The sequence below is a fragment of the Colletotrichum chrysophilum genome (genome assembly GCF_026319265.1).
Source record: "Colletotrichum chrysophilum strain AFK26 chromosome Unknown scaffold_242, whole genome shotgun sequence".
NCBI lineage: Eukaryota > Fungi > Ascomycota > Sordariomycetes > Glomerellales > Glomerellaceae > Colletotrichum > Colletotrichum chrysophilum.
In genome coordinates, this window is record NW_026517529.1 from 40765 (window position 1) to 52865 (window position 12101).

The window sequence follows — 12101 nt, forward strand, 5'->3', positions numbered from 1 at the left end:
CGACTCATGCCCTCAATCCACTGTGGTCTGGACTCACGGTGAATTCGCGTGTTTTTGGTTTAGTTTCAACCGTGTTAGTGTAACTGTGAAACTTTAAATGAATTCCATTCAAAACCGACCCTCTTCCCACCAAGGAGAAATCGTAGCCCTGCCACGAACCGTACGACAGGCGCGCGGGCATTACTGAATGTAGCCTTAGAGCCATGTCACCATAAATTAGGGAAGGAGCCGAAGCCGACGATGACGGGCCGTGGCTAGCGTCAGTTCTCGAGCGAAAAGACCGCCTGCAACACGATATCACATCACCACCTGGGGCATTCCAATATCGACTTTCCCGCTGACTCCGCGTTCTTGGCCTAAGTCCGGCAAATTAGACTGCAGATTTGCGACATGGAGTCTCACCAAGGTTGTCAGGAGGGATACCGGGTGGGAGTAGCGGGTTTCTGATTGACACTAGACTCTCGACCTCTTAGAAGACGACACCCAAACATGCCGAGGGGTAAGGCGGATAGATTGAAGGATTTGAACATGTCTCCTCCTGTGGGATCATCGCCCGTGGCTAGCCTTCACCCTCGCATCCCTTGTGACCCTGATTGACCTTCTCGATTTGGGTTTCTTATTATCATCACAGGCAAGTCCCCAATACCCAAATTTCCGTATAAAAAGCACCTGGCTGCTGGACTATGGGAAGCTGTTTCTTTCGCTCTCCGTCTCATTTTCCAGAATCATCCAACAGGATCATCCTTTCACACACAACTTATACCAAAATGCACAGTCTTCTTTCTGTCGGCGCGGCCCTTGCCGTCATGATCCAGGGAACGAACGCAGCTGCAACCAGTGCCGTTGCTACTTGGTACGGTGGAAACTTGAATGGAGGAAATTGCCTATTCTCTGGCTACACTCTGCCCTCCAGCGTGCTTGGTACCGCTCTATCATACACCAACTACAACGGCAACTGCGGCACTTGCCTTAACGTCAAGGGTCCCAAGGGGAATACCATCAAGGTGATGGTAGGTTCACCAAATGCGGTCATTCGATGAATTCAACTGACAGGGATGTAGGTCGTCGACAAGTGCCCTCAAGGCTGTGGAGCCGGGCAGCTGGATCTCTTCCCCGATGCGTTTGCCAAGCTTGACGACCCCAACAAGGGTGAGATTAAAGTGCAGTGGGAACAAGTCCCGTGCGGGATCACCTCGCCCATAGTTGTCCGCAATAAGGAGGGCACTTCTAAGTGGTGGTACGTTCCTCTTTATTATTTTTCTGCCCATCTCTCAATTAAATCTCATATCCGATGCAGGTTCTCCATGCAAGTCATGAACCACAACTATCCCGTCACCAAGTTCGAAGTCAGTGCCGACGGCGGCAAGACCTGGCAGAGTACCGTTCGCCAAGACTACAACTACTGGCAGAAAAGCAGCGGTGATGGCTTCAACGTTGACACTGTCAGCGTCCGTGTCACTTGTAGCAACGGGAAGCAAGTTGTGATCAACAACGTAGGCACCACTGAGAAAGCGCAGTTCAAGGCTTCTGCCAATTGCTGAGCGGCAAGACTCGGTGACAATCCCATAAGCCCAAAGTGGACATGCATGTAGTCTGTACATAATTTTATCTTCCTCGTACGTAATGAGTTGACACATACTAAGCACGCTCCCATGTGTTATCGCCTCTAAGATCACGTTGCGTTGCAATACGTTAGGCCCTCACCTGCTGCAGGACCAGGACTTCGTACAACGTCTCAACTCAAGCCTATCAATACGAGAGCAGACCAGTCGTCTCGCAAGCGGGCATGAATGTGCGTATCAATTGAAGCCGATAGCCGGAATTTGAGGACTGTTGTCATTCCGAAGTGTTCCCAACTAGCTCTAATTCGGAAAGCAAACCCGTACCGCGGAGCGAACCCAGGCATGCGGGATGAGGGGCCGAGGTTGCGAAAAGCCTGGCTCCTTTTTCGGCGCAGCAGACCGAGCCTTCCGACAGGCCTAAGCCCTGTAATCATTGGGCGCCCCATCATCAACTGATAGTTGATACCGTTCGGTACTGCCTTTGAGAGCCATAAAGTATCTTACACACACGAATGTCCCCGCGATGACTGACTACATCTGGAAGATACTTGAGATGACCTGTTTAAAGTTGAATGCAGGAGGACGACGTGTGGATTGAAATCCTAGGCTATGTGCACTGAACAGCGGTATCGGTAGAATATGACTTTAGACTCGTCCTCTTAGTACAAGGGTGCGCTAGTTCAGATGCAAAATCGAACTGGGGTGAGCCACGACAGGTGTGGCTCGTTAACATTTAGCGGATGATCAGTTTCTGATAGCGCCCACGGTCGCAATCTCACCGAGGCCATTCACTACTTGTGATGCATCATGCTGCCAGTTGAGAGACAACTTCATGAGTAGAGATTCATGGTTTCATCGCTGAATCTGTCACCATGACTGGCGAAGGAGGAAGTCCCATCAATTCGGCGGAAACCGAAGCCGATCATGGAAGCGCAAGTGCGCGGGGCAAACGGTCAAGCAACGCGTAAGTCCCCTTGCTGGACTCTGCCACGCGCACGCTCCTTGGAATCTTACGCTGAAGTTACCAAGCTGCCTTCGCTGTCGTGAAAGAAAGGTCAAGTGCTCGGGCTCGGAGCCTTGCACAAACTGCATCCGTCGCGCAACCGAGTGCGTTTTCGATAGGGAAGACAGAAAAGTGGTGGTATCTGAGAGGTAGGCGGCTACCGTCCCCTGCCCGTGATCCTCTCTAACCGGAATCGAAGGTTTCTAAATGAACTCAAACGCAAGTCCGGGTATGGCATCGATGATAATCTTCAGCCTTCGCCAACATCCAAGCGATCTCGGGTAAATCGATCAACTTCTCCCGTGGACGAAGACGGACGTCGTGGTGAGTATGGCCACTAGGTCCATGTGACTTGAAGCTAAGAGGCATGTTAGATGCAAAACAAAGCCCTACTCCAGCGGGAGATCTTGGGGCACATGATCGAGCATCGACGCATGATGTGTTCGTGGTGGATGATGGCACGACTGTTGTAGGCGGTGGCGACCTCGATGAGCGGCGTCATGGAAGCTTTCCTGTTATGCGAAATCCCCTTGCAAGTGGTCCATCCAGGTTCTTAACAGATTCAAACGGGAGAAGGCGTGAGTTTATGAAACACACTTTATGGAAACAAATAACTAACTTGCTTCAGGATGGCTTGGCCCTTCATCAACTTGGGCGTACAGCCAACAGGTTCTGAGCATGATCCAGGGGTATCTTGGCCAACATGAGTCACCAGAGCTTCCATTGAATGTTGACGCGCAGGCGTTCAAGATAGACTGGCCATCCTCCCGAGAAGCTCTTCCGCGTCCTACAGTCGACATTCCGTCTCTCGATTACGCCCTCTATCTCACCAATACTGTCAAGTTTCACCTTGGCCAGACGTACCATCTATTTGACGAAGACTCTTTCATGCATGGGTTATATGACTTTTATAGGAAAGGTCCCAACACAGGGCCCAAGGCAGATGATCGATTATGGTACATCCAGTTTCTTCTCATCATGGCTTTCGGTAAAGCTTTACTCGTGCCAGGAACGCCAGATCAAAGTCCTCCAGGCAGCAGTCTTGTCACCAGAGCCTTTGAACTTCTGCCCGATGCCCACGGTCTCTATCAAGACCCGGTATTGTCCGTGGAGATACTATGCTGTCTCGCTCTATATTTGCAGTCTGTTGATCATCGCAACAGTGCTTACACCTATGTAAGTCAAGCATCTCTATCTGACGGATGTCCTTGCTCATGACATAGGCAGATAGGCCAGGCTTTTCGTATCGCCATGACACAGGGACTGCATCGTGAGCCTCTTTCAGGGCTCCTAACCGACACAGAGGCCAACAGGTTGCGGTGCATTTGGTGGACAATTTACATTTTGGATCGAAAGCTATCATCGTTGATGGGCGCCCCGAACTCGATTCAGGACAGCGATATCACTGTCCATCTACCTCGGTCAGACCCGGTTGTACAGAAGTATAAGGCTTTGAGTCTTCATGTGGTTCTTTCGAAGCTCCATGCCAAGGTTTTAAACAGTAAGGCCTCTTCCACAGACATTCAGCTTGAACGGAACTGAAAATCTCATAGCCGTCTATGGAGTCGACGGCAAGCTCGACCCTTCATTTCTGAAAAACGTCCAAGAAGCTCTCAGAGACATGGCAAGACTCGCTCCACAACTCACAGCAGGATTTGAGTTTAAGTTAAACAACTCGGAGCCTGCCTCGCGAGTCTCTGCCACCCTCAACCTGTGTTACCATCAGGTATTTCGTCATCACCGTCCAGTATCTGTTTCAATTCATCTGACATCCATAGTGTGTGGTCCTCGCAACACGACCTATTTTAATATGTCTACTACAAGACATTCTAGCAAGAAAGGATCATTCCCAACGAAACCTTGCAAGTCCGATCAAGGCGCTTCTAAAGACATCTTCTGATTCAGCGACCAAGTCTGTTCGCATACTGTCAACGTTGAAAACTCAGCATCTTCTCGGTAAGTGGCCTTCGATTTATCACCAGTCTTTCTGTCAGTAACCTGACTGTCTGTAGAAACATTCTTGCCATTCGACCTGGAACAGACTTTCTCATCTGCATTTGTACTCACGCTCATGACTTCCATTCCAGGCCTTCCCGACCGAGAGGGCAACCATTTGAAGGATGCCTTCGAAATCCTGGACACGATGATTGCTCGTGGCAACGTTGTTGCTAGATTCCGGAGAGAGGAGCTAGAAAAGCTGCAAGAGATACTTCGTTTGACACAGTCGCGGATTGAAAGGCCGGTAACAGCATCCGAAAGAAATGAGGGGCATTTGATGATGAACTCGATCGGAGGTTCGGATGATGGGCTTCTCCAGGACCGTGATCCACCTACCGGCAGCACGGCCAATGGCCTGGCATCCGAGCAGATGTTGTCCATTGCGGGACTGTTAGACTGGGAACCGAACATGTCTACTTTTGGCGACGATCAGCTTGCGGGAAGCTGGCTCTGGACAGATACGATTACGCAAGACTTCGACTTCGGCGGGGGTCTTCTATGATAGGCTCTCAAACATGCTCTCAGATGTTTCATCCCGAAATCTGTTAGCTCAACGGAACCACAGCTGATGTCAAATGACGAATGCGCCATTATTAAATAGCAAACAGGCTTCTAGGACAAGGGCAGGACAACTGGACTTTACGGAGATATCATGGAAGTTTCAAGAGGACGCGACTTCTGGTGGAGTCCATGGGCAGTAACTTCTCTCCAGGTTGGGCACCTTTGACGCAACCTGACCATTTCGTGTCAGAAGATATCCAGTTATCAACTCAAGCAGTACATTCACGACTAGTATCAAATCAGCTTCAGATAGGGGCTTGGCCGAGTCAGTGGGTTATCTGGCACAAGCGCGGGACGGCGACCCGAGGGCTCTCCCCGCGTTCCCCAAGCTTCGGGACCCACTACCGAACCATTACCCCGGACCCACGGGGGTTAAGATAATGACCAAGTTGGGAATGTCACAGACTACCTAAGAGAAGCTACGAAGGTCTTTGTCTTTGGTATAACTCCTGATGTCCCAATTCAATGGTTCAGCCTATAGGGCCCCAAAGGCTAGAGCTGCGTCCCTGCCTTCGTCCTGAAGTACAACTCAATTGCACGAGAAGCCACCAGCCTCAGTCTTCCCACCTTCCATCAACTTGGTACTGTTTTTACTTAAAAATTGGCGACAAAATCGAATCATGGGCCAAGAGAAACTGGAGCCCTCAGCCATGGAGGCCTTGTCTCGCCAACAAAGCGCAAAGGTTGGCGAGATGCAGGATCCGGCAAACCAACCAGGCCATGACCTACATAAACGCCTCGAGACTCGTCATGTCACCATGATTGCTTTGGGCGGCGCGCTTGGAACAGGTTTACTTATAGGAACGTGAGTCTCATCCTGAACCTCTTGTCAGCTAGAGATTCCCGACTCTTGATAACACTTACCCAGTGGCTCAGCCCTCGTCAAGACAGGCCCTGCTGGAATACTCATAGACTATTCCATCGTCGGCTGCATAGTCTTCCTCGTCATGGCAGCACTCGGCGAGATCATCTCCTACATGCCGTTATCCCACGGTTTCGGTGGTTACGCAACCCGCTTCGTGGACCCTGCGCTGGGCTTCGCCACCGGTTACTCCTACTTCTTCAAGTACCTCCTTGCAACTCCGAACCAACTCTCCGCATTCGCTCTCATTATGAAGTTTTGGGTCGGTGATCGTGTTAGCCCGGCCATCTTCATTACCATCGCCCTCGTCCTCATTCTCGTCATCAACAGCGTCAGCGTCAAAGCTTTCGGCGAGTTCGAATTCTGGTTGTCGTCATTGAAGGTGTTGATAATGGTAGGTGTTATTCTCCTGCTCTTTATTCTTGCAGTTGGTGGCGGCCCGACCGGCGATCGCCCTGGGTTCAGGTACTGGTCCAATCCGGGAGCATTTGCGGAATACAAGGTCGATGGTGATAAGGGCCGGCTGCTTGGTGTATGGAGCGCGATGGTTGCAGCTGTGTACGCCTTCTCTGGTACCGAGCTTGTGGGTGTCACCGTTGGCGAGGCCAAGAATCCGCGACTGAGTATGCCGAAGGCTATCCGCCTTACCTTCCTCCGCATCGTCTTCTTCTATGTAATCTCGGTCTTTCTGCTTGGACTCGTTGTTCCCTACGACAGTCAGGATCTTGCTTTTGCTGCCGGTGCCAAGACCAGCGCAGCAGCCTCTCCTTTCGTCGTAGCCATTAAGATCGCCAAGATCAAGGGCCTTGATCATGTCATCAATGGCTGCTTGGTGGTCTTCGTCTTCTCGGCCGCCAACTCGGATATCTACATCTCATCCCGTACGCTGTATGGCATCGCAATTGATGGAAAGGCACCTCGAATCTTCACGCGTACAACGAAGGCTGGCGTGCCCTTTGTATCTTTGGCTCTCTGCGGCGCGTTCTGTGGCTTGGCGTACATGTCTGTCAGCTCGAGTGCTGCGACGGTGTTCAACAACCTTACGAGCATCGTCACGGTATTTGGTGAGTATCGGAACACATTTGATGACTTCAAGCATGCTGACTGGTTCAGGACTTCTGACCTGGATTTCCATTCTCATATCCCATATCTTCTTCTGTAGAGCTCGTGATGCCCAAAACATCGACGCTGCCTACATCCCTTACCGTGCTCCTTTTGGCTCATGGGGATCATACATCGCTCTCTGCTTTCTGATCATTCTCACCTTCACAAAGGGCATTGAAGTATTCGTCGGCACCTTCGACTACAAGAGCTTCATCGTGCAGTACATCGGCATCCCAGTCTATCTCTTTTGCATATTCGGCTATAAGATCGTCAAGAAATCGCACCGTGTACGGACCAAGACGGCGGATCTCGTAACCGGGGTGCCAGAAGAGACCGTGGCAGAAGAGAAGACTGCAGTGGAGATGGCGAGGAGAGAGAAGGAGGCAGCGGCAGGGCAGAAGGGCGTCATTGTCAAGATCTATCGCAAGGGGTTTGCGTGGCTTTTTTAGGACCCTTCCAAATAAGAAATGACTTATCAACGTGACAGATGACATCTCGAAACAAGCCTCAAATAGATGCAGGTTGGGGCAAGTCCACTTCACCACAGAATGCAACACACTACCGGTGTGGTGGAACATAGCATGTGGAGCCGAGGAATGTTGAAGTCTCCGAAACATCGGGACCGACGAGTGAATTCGGATGCCTTGGAAAATCATTCGGGTTTGTGCTTTGGCCGTGAGAAAGCTCAAATGGATTTAGCGATGGCTACGTCTTGAGATAGGCAAGAGACCCAATGTTCACCGGGAATGACTCGGGCTGTATGTCTTGTCCGTACGGCGAGTGGAAATACATCAGGTTATCTGTGTGGTTTTCTTGGGACCGCGGAGGCGGGCTCTGCTCCGATGTGAACTGGGTCTTCGTCCCCACAGCATCTGTCTGTTTCCTCCCATGCGGCGGGTTTGAATTCCGCTGCCCCCTCTGGCTAAGCGATTGGACCATAAACCTGCGGCTGGAACCTCGCGCCCCAGAAGCATTTTCTAATCGCGGTTTAGCAGGCTGTACCAACGAAACTGCTTCCACTTACAGCCGAACACAATGCCACATGTGCATGCAGTCTTACGAGGCCCTTGTCTCCCTTTGGCTCTCAAGGCCTCATTCGCCCCAGTGCGAGGAAGATGTTCCTCTTTGAGAGAGACTTCCGTTGCAGAAGGTCCCGATAAACTGCAGGGTTTTGCAAACATGCATACGATGACAAAATGTACACAAAGCCAAGAAGAGGGGTTTGGTGGGCAGCCAAATAATTGTTTGTCCCACTTGATTTAAGCAAGCCTGGTCGATCTTCTCCAGTTTCCTCACCCTCGCGACTCTCTCTCCATCAAACCGAGAAAAGGTGACACTTCGTTGAAGAACTTGCTCCCCCGGTCATCTTTAAGATGTCAGCATCGAACGCCAACACCGGAGCGTCAGATGCTCAGCCCAACATCGTCTACGACAATCAGGTCGAACTCGCTCCCGACGACGATGCTAATCAAGCAGTCGCTGCTCCTGCGGGAGAACCGGTACACCCGCCTCACAAATCCTGACCAAGAATCGTGGGCACCGCGCAGCTAATCATCTATCGCAGAACCAGGACGATGATGCTGCATCAATCACACCTGTAAGTGGTCAAGAGAGCGCTAACTAGATGCCAGATGGTAGCTAAGTCTTGCCTTTCAGAGCAGTGTCAATTTGTCAACTTCTAGCGTGACTAGCTCAGTCTTGGAATACAGACAAGAGAACGGGCGGACTTACCATGGGTACAAAGAAGGCAGTACGTGTTGTACCACCAAATCGACCACATGACCACAGTTCTGACCGAAAACTCCCCAGAATACATGCTTCCAAACGATGATAGAGAAGTCGATAGGCTCGGTGCGCATTCCCGTTTCATGTATAGAGGATGAGTGCTTCTGCGGCCAATCTAACCCAGCCCAGACCTTCAGCACAACCTCTTCATCAGAACATTTGACGGGAGGCTTGCAACTGCTCCCCCAAATGATCCTGACGCCAAGGTCAAGAACGTTTTGGATGTCGGAACTGGAAGCGGAATCTGGGCAATGGACTTTGGGGATCAGCACCCTGAAGCGGAGGTTGGTCCAGAAACTGACTTGCAAATCAGTCTCGTTTCTGACTTTCACCAGGTTCGCGGGTTTGATCTTTCGGCCGTCTTTCCTGAATTGTAAGCTATGAGCTCAAGCCTGGGCTAAGAAGGATGGTTGACTAACCTTCCTAGCACCGCCCCTAACGTACGATTTGAGATAGATGATCTCGAAGAGCCTTGGACTTGGACGGAGCCTTTTGACTATATTCATAGTCGCATGATGAATTCGTCAATCAGTGACTGGAAGGCATACATTCAGAAGTGTTATGAGTGAGTTTACATCCGCTTCAAAAGACCGCCCGGCTGACAACCCTGGCTAGCCACTTGAGCGATGGCGGATACCTTGAGCTCATTGAGATCGACTGCATCCCTCTTTCTGACGATGGAACTCTGACCCCAGAACATTCTATCATGAAAACAGGCAATCTATTACTGGAGGCTACGACGAATGCTGGCCGCAAGTATATATATCCCCCTGATCTCAAGGCTATGATGGTGGAAGCAGGCTTCGATGACGTGACAATGCAACTCTTCAAATGGCCTGTTAACTCTTGGCCAAAAGAACAAAAATATAAGGAAATTGGACAATGGCAGAATGAGAATCTCTACCAGGGCTGGGAAGCTATCTGCATGGCGCCTCTAACGAGGGCGCTTGGCTGGACCAAGGAGGAAGTCACGGTTTTGATGGCCCAGAACCGCCAGGACTTCAACAATCGCAACATTCATGCCTACTTCCCCATGTCAGTTTTCAATTTCCACTTGAGAAAACTTCATTATATACTGACAAACTATTCCCAGTTGGACTATCTACGGCCGAAAGCTTTCCAGAACTGAGAGCCAGCCGTAGCTTTGGGATCTATCGTGCACAAATGTGCGGCCCGCGAATCGTGCATGCAAATGTTCATAGTCTTTGCGCTTTTTCTAATATAGATCCCCTATGCACTTCAAAGGCAGACTGTCTTGTGACTTCTTATCGTGTGTGCTATGTTGCACTGGGCAATTCATGCCAGTTAGTAACCTAGCAAGCTAGATCTTGTGGAGGCGGGATCAAATCACGGACTATACGATAATCACTTGTATTGACGTGTATTCTTTTGAAAATGAAACCAAAGGTTTTTCTCGCAGGTCCCTGAAACTGGATATTCCTCTAGGTGTGAAGTTGCGGTGCATGCAGTTGGATAATGGGGGAGCAACCTGAACCATCAAGCTGCGGATGACGGTCAGAAAGGGTCTCATATTTTCGCAACTCAATACCATGCACGCTTCCTGACATGGAATAGTTGCGTTTGCCGGCTTCTATCGTCGTTACCTTGTAGTTCTGATTTCGGGTCAAATGTGTGATCGCGCAATGGGAGTCGCCCTCTTCGCTGCGAGATTCAGTGACTACCCCACCCCACTTCAGTTGAAATCGCCTGGTTAAATCGGTGACTACACATCAGAAAGTTGACAGCGCCAGCATTGACATCTGTGCGGACAGTCACGAAGGTTCAACTAGGGGCTGCAATTAATATCAGGCTTCCTTTTGAAGTTGTATTTGGGTTCTCCGATTCCCAGCTGGGATACGTCATTACGTTCAACTTTCTCACATCATAGAGACGCCATTAAAGCCAGCTCTGCAAATTGCAAAGCATGTGAAAAATATTAGTTGACAAGATTTCATTCTCTCCCAACGTTTTGGTCTTGTGCTATCTCTTCCTACGCCTTTTTTGCCAAAAGAGAACTCTGCTCACCTATCAAGCATCCAACGAGCCCAAAGACTTCGGCCTGCACCAGTGGACTTGTATTTTAGATAAATGTCTCCCTCTTTAGTTCTGGGGGCTTTTCATACTTTCTTTTCGAAGTGTCGCCTAATGTTAGCTCAGTTGTTAGACAGCACAAGAAGCGTGGAGTTCCCCTTCTCCTCTTTGCGGCCCTTCTGGGTTCACGACAGAATATGTTGCAATAGGTCCAGGGATGTAAAAGGGGGAAATACGTACTTTCGTTCCGACTAGTGTGGGGTTGAATGAAGACACAAGGGGATCGCAGCCTTCTCCCATTTGGAATTGCGAAGGCGGACGCAGCTCCGATGGGTACTGGGTCTGTCGTCTCCGCAAAACTTCTTTGATGCTGGTTCATCCCATGCAGCGGTTGTATCTTCCGTAGGCCCCGTCATTATAGCTATTGGATGAAGCTCATGGCTGGAGCCTCGCGACCGTAAATCGTTTGCTTCTCGTGGTCTAGCCGGCGTTTGCCTATGACAAGACTTCCTGTTACAGACAGACACGCCGTGACACATGCCTGCAGGCGTTACGAAGGCCTTGTCAATACCTGGCCGTCATAATATCATTCGCTCCAGCGTGGGGAGAGCGTTCCCGTTTTCAATGAAAGTGCCCACCGCAACGGTATTTGCTGCAAGTCCATCGCAAATACGCATACGGCGGCAGAGGGCATACAGCCAAGAAGAGGGGCTCGGTGTTCGTGACATAAATCTTCGTGTCCCCCAAGATATCGCAGCGTTTCATTGATCCGCAACTTATTTCTGTCTTTCCCAGAAATCCTTCCACTGTTCTCAAACTAAGTCCCCGCCTACCAAGTTTGCCCGCCAACACGTTCCGCTCAAAATGATCGCGGCCAACTTCGCGACTGGGGAGCCAAACACAGAGGCCAATCTACAACCTAACACTACGACTGATCATGAGGTCACTATCGCGGCCGATGAGAATGTAATTGGCCACTAATTGCGTGTTTGTGGGAAGTCGAGATGTGCTAATGACTTGGAACAGGACGACACTGCGTCTCAGTACGCCGTGAGTGTTGTTGTTGTTGTTGTTGTATTTAACGCCGAGGCGGCAAGGGCGCAACCGCCCTTGCGGCCGACCTCCCGAAGGGTATATGGCGTGAAGGGCCGCAGGCTCAAGCTATATACTCTAAAGTACACTCCTCTTCCTAACG

General features: G+C 50.4%; 3 protein-coding genes across 3 annotated transcripts; all 3 read left to right on the top strand.

Annotated features, from left to right (window-relative positions):
- Positions 1-767: 767 nt before the first annotated feature.
- On the top strand, positions 768-1541 carry COL26b_013625 (uncharacterized protein; the record flags this gene model as incomplete). The annotated part of the gene is made up of 3 exons (XM_053186220.1): positions 768-1010; positions 1062-1237; positions 1298-1541. 3 exons carry the CDS (start codon positions 768-770, stop codon positions 1539-1541), a joined length of 663 nt encoding a protein of 220 aa, XP_053029839.1.
- A 4530-nt stretch (positions 1542-6071) lies between these two features.
- COL26b_013626 (uncharacterized protein) lies at positions 6072-7539 on the top strand (the record flags this gene model as incomplete). The annotated part of the gene is made up of 2 exons (XM_053186221.1): positions 6072-7050; positions 7100-7539. 2 exons carry the CDS (start codon positions 6072-6074, stop codon positions 7537-7539), a joined length of 1419 nt encoding a protein of 472 aa, XP_053029840.1.
- Positions 7540-8463: 924 nt separating this feature from the next.
- COL26b_013627 (uncharacterized protein) lies at positions 8464-10017 on the top strand (the record flags this gene model as incomplete). Its single annotated transcript, XM_053186222.1, has 7 exons — positions 8464-8589; positions 8655-8687; positions 8747-8840; positions 8900-8941; positions 9005-9159; positions 9465-9910; positions 9969-10017. The coding sequence occupies 7 exons, from the start codon at positions 8464-8466 to the stop codon at positions 10015-10017; spliced, it is 945 nt and encodes a 314-aa protein (XP_053029841.1).
- Positions 10018-12101: the final 2084 nt, after the last annotated feature.